The 15,058-nt window shown below is 45.4% G+C and overlaps 1 protein-coding gene across 6 annotated transcripts in view; it reads left to right on the top strand.

Moving 5' to 3' along the window:
- The window catches only part of Arhgef7 (Rho guanine nucleotide exchange factor 7), a 132,712-nt gene that overhangs the window by 87,040 nt on the left and 30,614 nt on the right, over nt 1–15,058 (top strand). For 5 of the 6 annotated variants that reach the window (XM_047552850.1, XM_047552852.1, XM_047552855.1 and 2 more), the window contains exons 6-8: nt 1,372–1,460; nt 7,995–8,089; nt 8,323–8,418. In XM_047552850.1, coding sequence (XP_047408806.1) covers nt 1,372–1,460; nt 7,995–8,089; nt 8,323–8,418 — 280 coding nt within the window. Of the gene's footprint in view, nt 1–1,371; nt 1,461–7,994; nt 8,090–8,322; nt 8,455–13,127; nt 13,151–15,058 lie in introns of those variants that run through there. The other variant, XM_047552856.1, reaches the window with a different exon arrangement.

Here is a 15,058-nt window from a genome sequence, read left to right as displayed (position 1 = left end):
GTGTGAGAGCAGGTTGTTTTCTTGTGTGTTACTTGCCTTTAGTAAGTTGCTTTCTGTCCCTGGACCGAGAGGATTCTTCTGACTGGGAAGAACATCTTCAGTGCTGTTCTTGACAGCGAGGTGCTCAGGAAGGTAGCAAGCGTGTCCAGGATTAAGGGTTGTGAGTTCTCTTGGGCACCTTGTCGTTGTGTCTGGAAGAGATGCTGAGCAAGCAGTTGGCTTTAGGACTCGCAGCCCGGGAGTGTTGAGTTTGGGAAGTGCTGCCTCGATTCCTGTGCCTTTGAGGTTGTGGGCAGAGAAAGTATGCAGAGAGGAGTGAGGGCCACTAGGAGTATGGACAGGTGCCCTCACCTTACACCTGCAGGTTGGGGTATTGCCTGCCCAGTAGCAGGATCCACACAGCAGGATTCTTTCAGGGGAGGTGAAGGATGAGGGGACTGTGAAGTAAGTCCCCTAGGAAATACTCAGGAGAATTTCTTGGCAGAGAATGTGGAAGAAACCTCTGTCCCTCTGTGATGCCCTGCCCTGAAGCCCCAGAGGACCAGTGATAGACGGGCCACAGAGCCAGTAAGACTTGTATCACTGCCCCCAGCTTCAGAGCCAGTGCTAGACAGTGGCCCCCTGATGGGCAGGCCATGGATTGATATGGGTGGGCAGGCCGCAGAGAACCCCTGGTAGACCCCCCACCCCCCTGCACACCCACTGCCTGAGGAACCATCCCAGCCACGTGCACACACCTGCTTCTGCGGAGCTGACACTTCCCCACGGCTGCTCTGCTCAGGGTCTGGATGCGTGCTGAGCGAGAACAGCGTCTTCTCAGAGCACTCGTGGCCCGACTGCGTCTGTCACTGAGCTGCAGTGTGATGCTGCTTCCCTGGGTTTGCTCTACCTTTGCTTCTGCTTATCTCCCACTGCCTGCTGGGGAGCCTTGTGTATAGTGCCCACTCTGAGTCCCTAGAATTGGTCTAGAACTGTGGGTCTCAGTGTTCTAACATAGGTCTGTATCTGCCAGCATTTCCTCTTTCTTGTGGAGTGCTTTGTATTTATGATGCTATGAAGTTGTTCATGTAACCCAGCTCTTCTGTTTTTGTCTGACGCTGTGGATCATGATTTGTCAGACATTTCCATCCTACAGCTGGAGAACTGGGTGGGGGAAGTATGTACAGGTACTGAACCACTGGCCCGGGACCTCCATACACAGCCAGAGGGAGCCTGGTCTGTGTGCCAGATGCTTCCCTCACCTTTCTTCTCTGACCGGGTCTTTGAGCTGAGGCTGCGGGGCAAGCAGCCATGGGTGTGGGAGGGACTGGGCCAGCACATTGTACCGTCTCTAGTGTTGACCTGTAATACTGCTTTGTGTTTCTATTCTAGAGAAGCCTGTGTCTCCCAAATCAGGAGCCTTGAAGAGCCCCCCCAAAGGGTTTGACACAACTGCCATCAACAAGAGCTATTACAATGTGGTGAGTTATGGAGGACATTTTTATAAATAACTTCTCCTTGAGTACCTCTGAAACTCAGGAGTGTGGGCTCTGTGGAAGGAAATAGAACTCTTTTGCTGTTGGCCCATAGATGGAATCACCAGTGGGGTCGCAGAGTGGTCTCCTAGCCTATGTGTACTTTTATTGTTGTGGATTATACCTTGCTCTTGTCACATAACGTAGTAGCATATAGTAGATCTTCACAAAGGAGATTTTAGAAAGTGTAGAATGTGATTTAAAATTGTTATATGCATTGAGTTGCATTCTGTTTGTATTTGTAGTGAAATGTAAGTACTTTAAAGATCAAAGTAGTTTCTAGTTTATTTTGTATTTTCTATGTAGTCTTTTTCTAGGGCCGCTGTCTGTATCAAATGGTATGGAATTAGAGGTGTATGTCTAGTCTTCATGCATGTTAAAGACAAGTGTTTCCGGATCCTGAAATTTGCTGTATTTTGAAACAATATATCAATTCGTGAGCTTAAAACATGTCTATGGTATTCAACTGCATATGCTGTAGGAATAGAGTTTTTATTAGATAAAACTATTAAATTACTGGGATGTTAGCAGCAAAGTAAGCTTTCTAAACATGTATGCATTTTGAATTCTATGGAAAATGCGCATTATTTTGTTACTTTAACCTTCCTGCTCTGCACCCCCATATACACATGAGCTCGTGAGGGCTTTGTATTTTTATGGTATGGTAGCAGCTGGTTAGTGTCTCTGCAACATCCCTTTTATCGTGATTGTTTTCTTCTCTTTGCCTGTATTAGAAAGTGGTCCCATTTGGAATAGAGTGGGTTCTGCTGCACTGACTCTGCCCCAGTCCTGTGCTGGGTCCTGCACACTGGGCTCTCTCCTCAGCACTTGTCCTCTGGCTGCTCCCGTATCTTACTACACAGCAAGTTGGCAATGGGGAAAATGTACTTGGTGATTATGTCGTGCCCATGCTGCCCAAGCACCGTCAAAGGCATGTGTCCAGGGGTTGTTCTAGTGCTGGGCGCACCGTTTCCTTTCCCTGTCTGCCTCTGTCTTTTGGGGCTCTTCCTAATTTTAGTCCATCCCCTGCTTCTCTGTGCACCTTGTGCCTTTTCTTATCCGCAGCCTTTGGCTTTTTCCTTTTTGTGGGTTAGGTCTTTCTCTCCCTACAAACCTCTTCTTTGAGTCTCAGCCTCTGCTTCTCATTTCCTTCTTTCCATCTGATGGATTTGGACCCTGACTTACATCTGAGTGCTGCCAGTTTTCAGAATGTCAGACTCTACTCAAAATGTTTGTGACCTGACACTGTGTGGGCTTGCCTGCCTTATGCCTATGGCTCTGCCATGTGCCCTGGTAGTAGGCAGTTCAGCTAAGGCTGGGTGATGTGATACAGGGGAAGGAGTTCAGGTCTTAGGTCAGTTGTCCTTGCCACTTAGCAGTGGAGTGGCCTGGAGGTAGCCTTCCGCTGCCTGAGCAGGTACTGAGTTGTGAAATGAGGTAGCTATGCTGGCCCCAGCTTTGTAGCATGATGAGAATCAGTGATTGGCCTTGAGTACCCAGCAAAGTGCCTGACCCCTAGGGTTTCCACATGCCAGAAAGAGCACGTGGGACACACCCTAGCTAAAAGTTCACTCACCAGTCCATTTCTGGGAAGGTATCCCAGTTGCTTCCGAGGATGACTAGAAAACCTGTTGCCAGGGTGCTCTGATCCTGTAGTTGCCTGAGCTTGATGGTTCTGGTAGTGAAAGCTCATTGCTGCACCACAGTGTGGTGACAGAAGGATCAGAACGCCCCACCCTCAAGAGTGTGACAGGCTATGTCACCTCCTATGAACCACAAGAATGTCCTTGTTGAGGAGCAAGTTTCTTATTTAGTCTGCTGACTTGGGAAGACAGGTCTGTGGCCTGTGTCCAGTATGTTGTGTGTTTTGCTTAGCAGCCGTGCGTGTGGTGTGTCTGGTGTCGTGCAGAGGCAGAGTGGCTCTTGCCTTTGGAATGCTGCATTTGCGAAGCGTAGGTCATGGCCGCTAGTTTTAATCTGCAGGTGCTAGCTCTGTCAGAGGCCACTGCTCGCCTCCACTGCTGCTCCTGTGCCCCAGCAGCATGCTCTGCGTGTCTGTTTCTCCTGGGGGCTGGGAGGTTGCCTGCAGTCTCTGGATGATAGTCCAACAGAAAAACTGAGACTAATGACAGGATGTCTGGTTTAACCCATCATCACTAGTCCTAGGCTCTGGTTCAGCTTCATCTTTTACTTTCCAGCTGGCTTTTCCTCTCTCTGACCTTTTAAGTTCTACTGAGACTAATTATCAGGGATGTCCAGGGATTCTCCAGGCATGTAGCTTGATTCCCTGTGGCTCTCTGAGAAACAGCTCCTTCGCGCCCCTCACCACATTTTCTGCTGGAACTGGGGTGCTTGCCGGCTTCCCTGACCGACTTGGCTCCCTTAGTTCTCAGGAAACTGCCTTGTTTTTAGTAAACTGAGATGGCGTGGATTGCGGTGTCTGGTGGTGGTGGGGTGCCTGACAGAATCAGAGCTGGGCACTCTTAGTGCATGAAGGAATGCTTGGAGGAGGGAAAGGCTGACTTGTGAAACAGAGACCCCCCCAGAGGTTCCTCAGGAGGAGGCTCTGAGCAGGGTGTCCACCTTGGGTTGGGAGGGTACAGGATGGTTGGTAGGATTGCTTCCTGCCCTAAGTCAGTGACAGATGCTCTTGGCTAACTGCTCTAGCCCAGTAAATCCCTTTTATGTAGAAGAAATAGACTGACCCGATTCCACTGACCCAGCTGCACACCTCCAGTGTTGGTGTGCACGTGTGTTTGCATGTGTCTCTGCCTCCTTGGTGGTGTGCTTCGTGGTGTTCCTACAAGCTTGGTGGTAGGTGTTGTCTGATAAACCTTTAATACCAGGAAGAGATCCATCCCAAGACCCCGTGAACTCCCAAGCTTACAAACCCCTTGTAACACAGTTCTTCTAAAGGGTACACTGACAAAGCAGAGATGCTCATGTGCTCCCTCCACACCTTTTTGAGACTTGATATTAGTAACAGGTATTAAGAATAAGTTGTTTTTAAGGACAAAGGTCAGCAAACTACATCGGTAATGGGGGGTGCTTTGTGTTTCCTTGGAACCCATAGATTACGGGACCAATGAGCTTTAGGGATTTTGGTTCAGCACCCTGCCTTCCTCAGAACAGGTGAGGAGTTGGTGCCATGTCCTGCCTGGTAATTCACTTTTTGAGAATTGAAATAGACTGGAAAGAAAACTATCACTTAAGTGACATTTTTCATTCTTTGTGGTGGCTGCAGGCAGGGGCTGGTTGAGTAGAGCAGAAAAAGGTTGGGAATAGTTGTGTGTTTTTAATTTTTGTGTGTTTATAAATTATGATTATTTTATGGACATTTGGTTTTAGTTTATGATGGTGGTAATCTTTTATCTGTATGAAATCTAAATAAAATTGCTCATCTCATATGTAAATCATAGACCTCTTAATAACATGCAGCGCCTGCTGAGATTCGTGATCAGAGTTGTAACTCACTCATGGCTTCCGTGGCATTTCTGATAAAGTGAGTTTCTGTGTGTCTGTGGGGTGCAGGAGCCGGACTTTTGCACTACAGTTTGCTTTGAGGTTTGACAGTGTGGGGGTGTCAGTGGGCTGCTGAGGCCACTGCTCTCATGACTGGACAGTTGTATGCCTGGCCACTTGAGGCTCATGCTCCTCTAACTCTCTCAACGCATCCAGTTTTGGGGTGGAGGATCTTTGCAGTGATTTTGTGCCTTCTCTTGGGCCCTTTTGTCCCTTTGTGCTGTGCTTCAGGTGCTGCAGTTGAGGAAGTTTTTTAGTGGATGTTCTTCTCTTCATGTTGTGTAGGAGCATTTTTCTCTTTCTTTTTTCTTTTTAAATTTTTAGTTGTAGATAGACACAGCACCTTTATTTTATTTTTGTGGTGCCTAGGATTGAACCCAGTGCCTCAATGAGAAGCAGGCGCTCTACCACTGAGCCAAACCCCAGCCCACAAACATTTTTCTGACTGAAGAAAATGTATGTTTTCCAGCATGCACAGAGCAGTGTGACTGAGTGGTCTCCAGTATTTGTAACTAGGAACTGCCTTGTCCTTATGACCTCTGCTTTCACGCTGGGAAAGGGCTTCTCATCATGCCTAACAAGTTTTGTTTTCATTTCTGTTCAAGGCCATCGGTACCTGGCTCTCTTCTCTGTAGTCTCTGATCAGGTCTGCTTCTGTGTCTCTGGTGTGGTGGTTGGTGCACAGTATGCCCTCTACCAGGCTTTGGTGCTGGTGTTGGGTGTGTCTTTCATAGGAGAAGGATGTTGTCCTCTTAGACCCACAAACGAGTGCGTTCCCCATGTGGGCCCTCCCCCACCAGCTGTCCCCACAAATAGACCCATTTAGGCACCAGAACAGCGTTCGGTTCAGATGAGCAGTGAAGGAGACTCGGGTGTTGCCATCTTGGGTGGCTTGATGTACATTGTTCACTGAAGTCTGCATTTCCTTGTGGGGACTATGCTCTCATCTCAGCCTCAGGAGCAGCAGTAGACAGAAGAATGACAGTAGGTCATGTGTGTTAAGGCTGAGGTTTGAATTTAACTACAATGACTTAAATGTATCAACCTTCATTAGGTTATCAGAAGTCTTGGGAAGAACATCGAGTACTCAATGTCTCAGTCACTTCTGTACATTGTCAATTGTGTGATGGATTTCGAATGGTCTTTTGGTTTTGAGAGGCACATAACATAAAGAGAAAATGCATGTGCTATGATTTTCTGGTTAAAACAATACTGACTTTCTAGTCGAGAGGGATAAAAGGATCAGGGAAGGGACTCTGACTCCTACTCTTCCTCTCTCAGGTGCCCAGAGTGGCACTGTATTGCAGACAGTGGCAGCAGGATGCAGGGTCACTGTCTGATTCTGCTGCTCATCAGCTATCTGATTTGGGACACATTAGCCTCTTAGAAGGAAATGTGTGTTTGCAAGGATCAGAGATACCATATGCAGAGCACCTGCTTGGCGCCAGGCCTGTGCGGAGTGTCAGTGCTTGGAGAATCCAGTCCCTGGAATCCCATTAGTGGTAGCCCCTCTCCTGGAGTTTCCCACGGAGGTACCTTTGCTGAGGGTGAGGTCTGATAGAAATGATTTGTTCTATTTCAGCTCTTTTGCACTTCAGTTGTCAGTTTTCAGGAATTAACTAGTTTTGGCTAAATTTGCTACACACACACACACTTAATTTTAAGGTTAGTTTATTATTATTTAAGGTTAAATAAATTTATTATTGTTTAGTTAAATAGCACAAATCTTTAAAATTGTGCTATTATTTTTTTTCTCAGTTTTTAAATTGTAAACAAATGGGATACATGTTGTTTCTCTGTTTGTACATGGAATAAAGGCATACCATTTGTGTAATCATAAATTTACATAGGGTAATGTTGTTTGATTCATTCTGTTATTTTTTCCCTTACCCCTACCCCTCCCACCCCTCTTTTTGTGCTCTTATTTAAGGTTAGTTTATTATGCTATCTTTAAACAAAGTAGTGGCTATTTAAAGATTGTTTACTTGGGTAGACCTTTACTTTTTAGTAGATGTGGTATGTAGGATGGTATAAGACTTACTGTATTCTGTAATCAAAGTCTGTAGTTCACAGGAGTCGTTTTTAGTTTTTCACATCCAATCTAAAGAGTGAATGTTACCTATTTAGTTGAAATACATTTTATATACAAGTATCTCTTACCAAAATGCTTGAGGCAGGAACTGTTTGAGATTTTAAGTTCTTATATTTTAGAATATTTGCATAGGTTTTACTAGTATTCTTAATCTGAAACCCAAAATGTTCCAAAAGTCCAACACTTTTTAAGATCTGAAACTTTTCAAACATCATGTCAGCACTCACAAAGTTTTGAAGTATGGAGCAGTTGGGTTTTTGGATTATGCTTAACCTGTATATTAAAATGCATAAATTTTAAAGGTATAGTTTAATGAGCTTTAAAAAATGTATTTATCTGTGTAATCACTACCCAAATAAAATACAGAGCTATCACTCAGAAACTTAACATGCCCCTTCGCCCTTCCCTACCCCACCTTCTATCCCATTCTGATTTCTGTCACTGTAGATAAGTTGTACCTGCTTGTGGACTTAGTGTAGGTGGCGATGTGTAGGATGGGCCTTACCAGTGGCTTCTCCTGCATAGCTGTGCCTGTGGATAGACATCTGTGCATTCCTCTGAGGATCATCTTTTTCATCCAGATAGACCTGGCCCTACTTGTCTGATGATGGAATTTACTTGTGTTCATTCTATGCATACCCGTGTCAAGTGTGGCTCGCAGAGAGATGAAGTTTGATGTGTGACCTTAGTAATAATTTATGACATGGGGATAGAAGTTAATAATCTAAGGGATAGTTATATGTAGCACATTACTGTTACACAGAAGCCACAGTGTAAACGATGGTGATGAACATCCCAAAGCTTACAAATCTTAGTGTCGTATAACATTGGAATGTCAAATAATGCTTATTCATCATTTACTGTAGGTGCTACAGAATATTTTAGAAACAGAAAATGAATATTCTAAAGAGCTTCAAACCGTGCTTTCAACCTACCTACGGCCCTTGCAGACCAGTGAGAAGTAAGTTGGATGACAATTGCATGCACTGTTGGTCCTCACCTTAGGCTCTTCTCTTAACACTCTTAGTTTTGGGGAGTAGAGGTTGAGATAACGGAGTGGAATTCACCATAGCAGCCTGCCTCATACATAGCAGTGTGTCTACTAGGTTAAGACTAACAGGATACTGGGGTTGGGAAGCAGGGGAATACAAACCACGATTGACATATTTTTACTGTTATTTTTCTTGGCTCTAGGTTAAGTTCAGCAAATACTTCATATTTAATGGGAAATCTAGAAGAGATATGTTCTTTCCAGCAAATGCTTGTACAGTCTTTAGAAGAATGCACCAAGTAAGTAAGATGCTAAAATTTACAAAATTCAGATTGGTATAATTGGTACCAAAAGGATCAAGTTTAACGTCATTTTAGAATTCACATTTCTGAAGATGCAAACTGCTTATTTTAAATCCTTTGGGTAGATCAACCTTTATAGTTAAAGCCATATTTTAGACGATCAGTTTGTATAACAGAGATCTTCATAGAAAGGGGAAGGACTTCACAAGGATGATTTTAAAGGTGTTCTGGGGAAGGAGGGTGAGGAGGAAGAGGCTTCAGAGGAGCTGGGATGGTGGCTCAGCTCCCTATGTTCTGCGTGAGCTGCAGGGGGAAGTAAGGAAGTCGGCATTTTCTAGCGTGTTCTTCTAGTAGTGAGTCGTTCCTGGCCTGTAAGAAGCTGTTGGATGTAAAGTACCATATATGTACAACATGCTGCAGGGTTTTTTTGTAGTTTTATTTCAGTTCTTTAAGCTGTAAATAGTCCCCAAGGTGAACTTTTTGTGTAGGCCCACCATTTATGGACACATACTTAATGTGTCCCAGCACTGACTTCACTCTTTGTGTGTTAACTTATGTGACCCTGTAGATAACCCCATGGGGAAGTTTTCTGAAGGTTTGAAGGTCTGTACACCCAGAGACCGGGTGACTGACTCTGGGCCATGGGATTGGTGGACTCCAGTTTGGAGCCAAGGTACTCTGAAGGATGGACTGGTTCTGAGAAGCCCCTCCCACTGTGAGTCTTGAAGTATGGTTTTGGGTCTTTTAGTTAGCATCATTGTTGCCAGTGGGCTCTACCCATGGGCTTCTCACCCCTGCCCTCTACTGACCTGGAGTAGACGCTTTCTTACCCAGGCTGTCTGCTTACACTGGGAATGGGCCTCAGCTTCACTTCAGTGGTGAGCAGTTTATAGAGAGAGATGAAGCAACATGTGCTCCTGAGGATAGCGTTGGAAATGTGGTTTTTCTTTAAAATATCCCTTCAGGAGATCGAGGGTTCTTTACATGTGCTTTACTGGAGGCACATTACATAGTGGTTTAAAGAGCTTTTCCCCTAGTACCATGCAACCATAGTCTGGAGTGTGCACCTGTGGCTTTAAAGTGGCTTCTGGAGGAGGATTGTGGAACTCTGGCAGAGCCTCCAAAGCAAGGCTTTCAAAACCAAACCCATTTGTAAGTAGGGGAGTTGCTTATGTTTTATTGTGAAAAGCAGAGTAAGTTTTGTTGAAGATAGAACCTCAGTGGTTGTTTCCTTTTTGGAGTGTTCTTGTTATCATTCCACACTTTACTTGTGTTTATTTTGGTAATGACTGCATGCTCTTCTGATATTTAAAGCTGTGAAAACATACCAGCCCTCTAGCTCTTTGTTAAGTGTGGATGCCACCATATAGGCTAGCAGTCATTGGGGTGCAGGGTTTTGTGGCAGCCCTGCCCTCTCCCTGCCCGTCATTCTCTCATGTTCCACTCTCCTGCCCTCACCCTGCTTTGGTGACCTTCTGGGCCACAACTGGCCTCATAGCTCCCCTTCTTCTGCTTTGTGTCACAGTGTCATGTGTGGTACACCATTTCATCATGAGGTTTCAGAGGTTTAGGAATGGTCCTGCCAGGTGAGAGAAAATATACTCTGGCCATCTAGAAACAGTTTACATAATCCACTGTCAGTTGTAGATAGTAGGGAGACATATCCTTCAAAGAAGTAGCAGATATGAGGCCATTGTGGTGCTGGTCCTGGGGGCCAAGATCAGGGCAAATGGGGTCGTCATGTTCTTTTATTTTGGTTTTGGGGCCAGCAAGAACAGACTTGCCACGAGATTGCCAAGTCCTGTGGCCATGATGGCCTTGGCACTTGTGGCTCCACCATGATTAAGAACAGGAGACTGAAGTCTTGTCTCTGAAGGTGTCTGTGTGACATGCACAGACTGTGCTGGATTCACTGAGAACAGAGACTGCACTGAGGTCTGCTCAGCTCTGAGTTTCATCTTCATGTTGCTCTCAGCCTCATCTGCAATGAGCAGTTAGTGAACTGGGATCCTTTCCTCTGATGAGCGGGACCAATATGAGTAGGTGTTGTGGGAGCAGAACTAGAAGTTCTCGGATTCCTCAGGTGTTTTGCTGGGACCTGCCATTTTCATTCTTGAAAGGAGAAAGCCTTGTGGACATCTTCTTTAGCCTCCTGCTGACGCTGTGCTGTACAGGGGATGGACAGTGTGTGTGGCTGCCCTGGTCTTCCAGCTGTGTGGTGGCACCACCACACTTGCGCTGTGATAGCCTATGGCACTGGCTTGACTGGGAGGCTGCAGGTGGGAGCGGCTGACGGAGTCTTATCTCTGCAGCCACCCTTGATCAGTGTTCCACCTGCATGCTCTCACACCCTGGGAAGCATGAGAGAGACAGAAAAGATTGTTTCAGTTCTCAAGTCACAATCTTGCTGTGACTTCTGTGAGCTTGTTCGTTGTCCCGTGAGTCCCTTCCCAGATGAGCAAGTCATTATGAAGTTGTCTGACCATCCAGCACTGGGTCTGGATTCTTGAGGGCTAGTTCAGGCCTAACAAGTAATAGAATTCTGGCTCGGATTCAGTGTAGCAGAAGAGAAAAAGTCATTGGTTTTTGTTCCTTTATGACTAATACTTAAACCTTGATTTTCATTAGTTGACAAAATATGAGAAATGATATCCATTGCTGTAGACTTTGGGCATGGTCTTCTTTGAGTGTATCCAGAGCTGTGGCATTGAACCAGGTGGGAGGTGAAATCCTGACAGCATATGCCTGTACTGTGCAGTGTCTGTGCAGCTGTAGTGATTTAAGCCATGTAAGGTGATGTGTCCCATCTCTGGCCAGGTTCTTGTTCATATAGCTTTGGTGCCCCATCTCTCCACAGTAGTTGTCAGTCTTTTTGGCTAGATCTCTTGGGATCCTCTCTCACCCTGGAAGCCACCCTCTTCCTGGTGTTTCATATATCTGAGTATGCCTGTCACCTGCCAGGTGGCAGGTCATACTGTTCTCAAAACACATGTGTCTTGTGTCTGGATCTATAGGGGGGGCATAAGGTTTGTCCTTGTGCGTGTGCATCTGTTGGGTGTGAGCCCCTGGCTCCACCTGCGCATGCACTTTTCCTCTGTAGGTTACACGTGTTCCTCACACACTGTCTCCAGTCCAGTTTACTGGTGCACTTGTTTTGTATTTTCCAGAAAGATGGCTCTCGTTTCTAAGGTAGAGAGGACTCTTACTCTGCTTTGTTCTCCCAGTGCTGGGTAATGGTGCTGAATGAATAGTTGAAGCTACTTTGCTGTCAGTGACTCTATCCTGCAGGCAGAAATTGCTGTGGCAAGTCCTGGTAGACTGTCAGAACCCCACTGAGTGGCTCATGCTTGGGAACACTTTGATTTCAGTTAAGGGTGACTAAATCAAAAAGTAAAACCCATGGTAAGCATGTGGACCACTCAGGGTTTGGAATGTGGCCTGAGTGAGCTAGGCTGCACTGTTCCCTACAGGTGTTGCCTGGTATAGTGGCTGCTGGGCTGCTACAGTCAGGAAACCGGAATTCTCCTTATATTTTAATTTTGGTTAACTTCACGTAGCCATCTTTTGCTAGTGAATTGGAAGGCAAAGAAGCACATCAGAGAAAGCTGGGAGGGCAGACCCCAGTCTGTGTATGGATCTGTACATCTCAACCTCCCCCGAAGGCATGGCCTTGCTCCTGCAGATGGCACTGAACTTGCTCATCCTGTGCTCCTGGGAGCCTTCTTTTGCTGCTCTGGGCAGGGATCTGTGGTGCTCGTATACACAATTAGGAGAAGAAGAAGATGAGAATTTTAAACACTGGTGGTGGACACCTGTGTCTTCTAGAGCAGAACCAGTGAGGCACAGCGTATGGAAGGCAATTCCTCAGTCTGACACTGGCTGGCAGGTGCTCTTTACACAGGCAGCTGTTTAAACCTCTCTAGGTCCTGAGTGGGATGCTTTTTGTTTTCTACTTTATGTTGACTTAGTATTTACATTTACAAATTGTCTCCACTTGAGAAGCAGTGTGTGGCAGTCAGTATCCAACACCTGTATCTCTCTTCTGAAACTGTGTTTTAAAACCACATACTGCCTGAAGTAGAAGGGAAGGCCAGTGGCAGGAGCCAGGAGAGAGGAGCTGGGGTCTTGGCAGCCACTGCCAGTGTTACTTCCCTGTCCTTCTGTGTCCCACAGCCATTGGAGGGCAGACTTAAGTTGGTTAGGAACAGCCTTTGTGCCTATAAACAAAAAGGGTGAGTGAAGGTCATTGAAGACAGGGAGAAGACAGGCAGCATGATCTCGAGTGCTTTGTGCTTTGAAGGAGAGACTTTTCTTAACACTTGTGACTCAATTCTCCCTGGCTACATGAGTTTCTCCAGTGGGTACTTCGCAACCTTGGTTGAAAGTGGTATTCATTAGGGACCAGAAGTTCAGAGTGTGACTGGCATCCACTGCTGGGGTGTGGGAATTGGAGGACTTTGCCTGGAGACTTGATGGGGGCAGAGGCTAGTGGGCACTGTTCTGGGTCCTGGCTGCAGGGTGGGCAACACAGTTAGGAAGTGCAGTGTGCTGTGGTCTAGATGTGTCCCCCAGAGTCACATGTTGAGATTTAATTCTCCATCAGACGATCTTAGGAGGTAGAGCCTCATTGATGGGATCATCACCCTCACAGAGGAGGGCTTCAGGAACTCTTTCCTCTTGGGCTGTGTGAGAATGCAGCCATGAAGCACTACCTTAGAAGTAGATATAGGCCCTTCCAGCCAGACCCCAGATCTGCCAGCACCTTGACATTGTGAGAGGGTGGGTCCTTATTTGTAAAATCACCCATTCGCAAGGACTTTTGTTAGGCAGCAAGTGTGGACCAATACTGTGAACAGACGTGACATTCCCTGCCTCTGTGGGCTGGGCCTCATCCTGGGGTCCACACACGTCCTTTATGTTAGCCCTGGCTGTCTTCCTCTGTTTGCCAGCTTCCTAGGTGGTGTGCATCATTTTTTTTTTTAAATTTATTTTATTGTAAACAAATGGGATACATGTTGTTTCTCTGTTTGTACATGGAGTAACAGCATACCATTTGCGTAATCATACATTTACATAGGGTAATGATGTTTGATTCATTCTGTTATTTTTTCCCTTCCCCCCACCCCTCCCACCCCTCTTTTCCCTCTATACAGTCCCTCCTTTCTCCATTTTTGCCCCCCTCCTACCCCCCATTATGTGTCATCTTCTGCTTATCAGTGAGATCATTCGACCTTTGGATTTTTGAGATTGGCTTATCTCACTTAGCATGATATTCTCCAATTTCATCCATTTGCCTGCAAATGCCATAATTTTATTATTCTTTATAGCTGAGTAATATTCCATTGTATATATATATATATCACAGTTTCTTTATCCATTCATCAATTGAAGGGCATCTAGGTTGGTTCCACAGTCTGGCTATTGTGAATTGAGCAGCTATGAACATTGATGTGGCTGTATCTCTGTAGTATGCTGATTTTAAGTCCTTTGGGTATAGGCCGAGGAGTGGGATAGCTGGGTCAAATGGTGGTTCCATTCCAAGTTTTCTACGGAATCTCCACACTGCTTTCCAGAGTGGCTGCACTAATTTGCAACCCCACCAGCAAAGTATGAGTGTACCTTTTTCCCCACATCCTCTCCAACACCTATTGTTACTTGTATTCTTGATAATCACCATTCTAATTGGGGTGAGATGGAATCTTAGTGTAGTTTTGATTTGCATTGAGGTGGGTGATCAGCCCAGGTTCATGCTTACCAGCTGACACTGGATTGTGGAGACAGGATTGCATCCACTGCTGCTGTTGTTGAGACCTGTTTGTCCACTGTGGTGGTGGGAACCTCCAGCCATTCTGACTCTGGTCTTTGCGAGAAACTCATGTTGCTCCCTTGGAGCTTTTAGTAGCTGTGTTTCTAGGGTCCTGATTTTTGGTGTTTGTGTTTGTCTTGGTTCTGTTTTTGCCCACCATGCAACATTTGGGGCACTTTCTGTCTGGACACGTGTCTTTTGACCTTTCTACTATTTTGTGATGATTTCTTTGATTCACTTGTGCTTATCTGTCTTTGTTTTCCATGTCTGGAACTTTTTTCCTGATGTAGGAAGGCTTACTCTGGTCTTCTATTTTAATTTTCTCTGCCTTTCCTACTAATCTGAAGATTTTTAGAACTTCATTTTCCAATTTCCTATTGACTTTTTCAATTCTCCTGTCGTTATTTTAGTTGCTAAAAGCTTTTTAATTTTTGTTTTGAATGCTCTTAATAGAATCTTTTCTTTCTTTCATGGTTGCAGCATCTTTTGTTATTTTTATTCAGGATTAATTATAAATCTTTCAAATATTTTTCTGCTCTCTGGAGAATAACTGTCATTTCTTTTTGCTCCCTTTGTTTTTATTATTCTTGTGTTTTCTTTCTCTCTCTCTCTCTTTTTGTTTTTTTTGGCAGAAGTCTCTGTCGGTTGTTCATGCCTTCTTACAGTTAAGGTGTGCATGCTAAGTACCTTCTTGTAACTAAGACATGCATGCTAACATGCTAAGAACAGGCTGAGGGGGTGTCTAACAGTGGCCCAGCCTTGTTGATTCTCATGGTGTTGAGGAGTCCCTGGCATTGTAACTTTTTGGTTACTTTTTCTGACTGGAGTCCT

This window comes from Sciurus carolinensis, chromosome 5 (genome assembly GCF_902686445.1).
Source record: "Sciurus carolinensis chromosome 5, mSciCar1.2, whole genome shotgun sequence".
In the NCBI taxonomy this organism is placed as follows: Eukaryota; Metazoa; Chordata; class Mammalia; order Rodentia; family Sciuridae; genus Sciurus; species Sciurus carolinensis.
The sequence above is the reverse complement of the archived record's forward strand: the minus strand, read 5'-3'. Positions and strand labels throughout refer to the sequence as shown.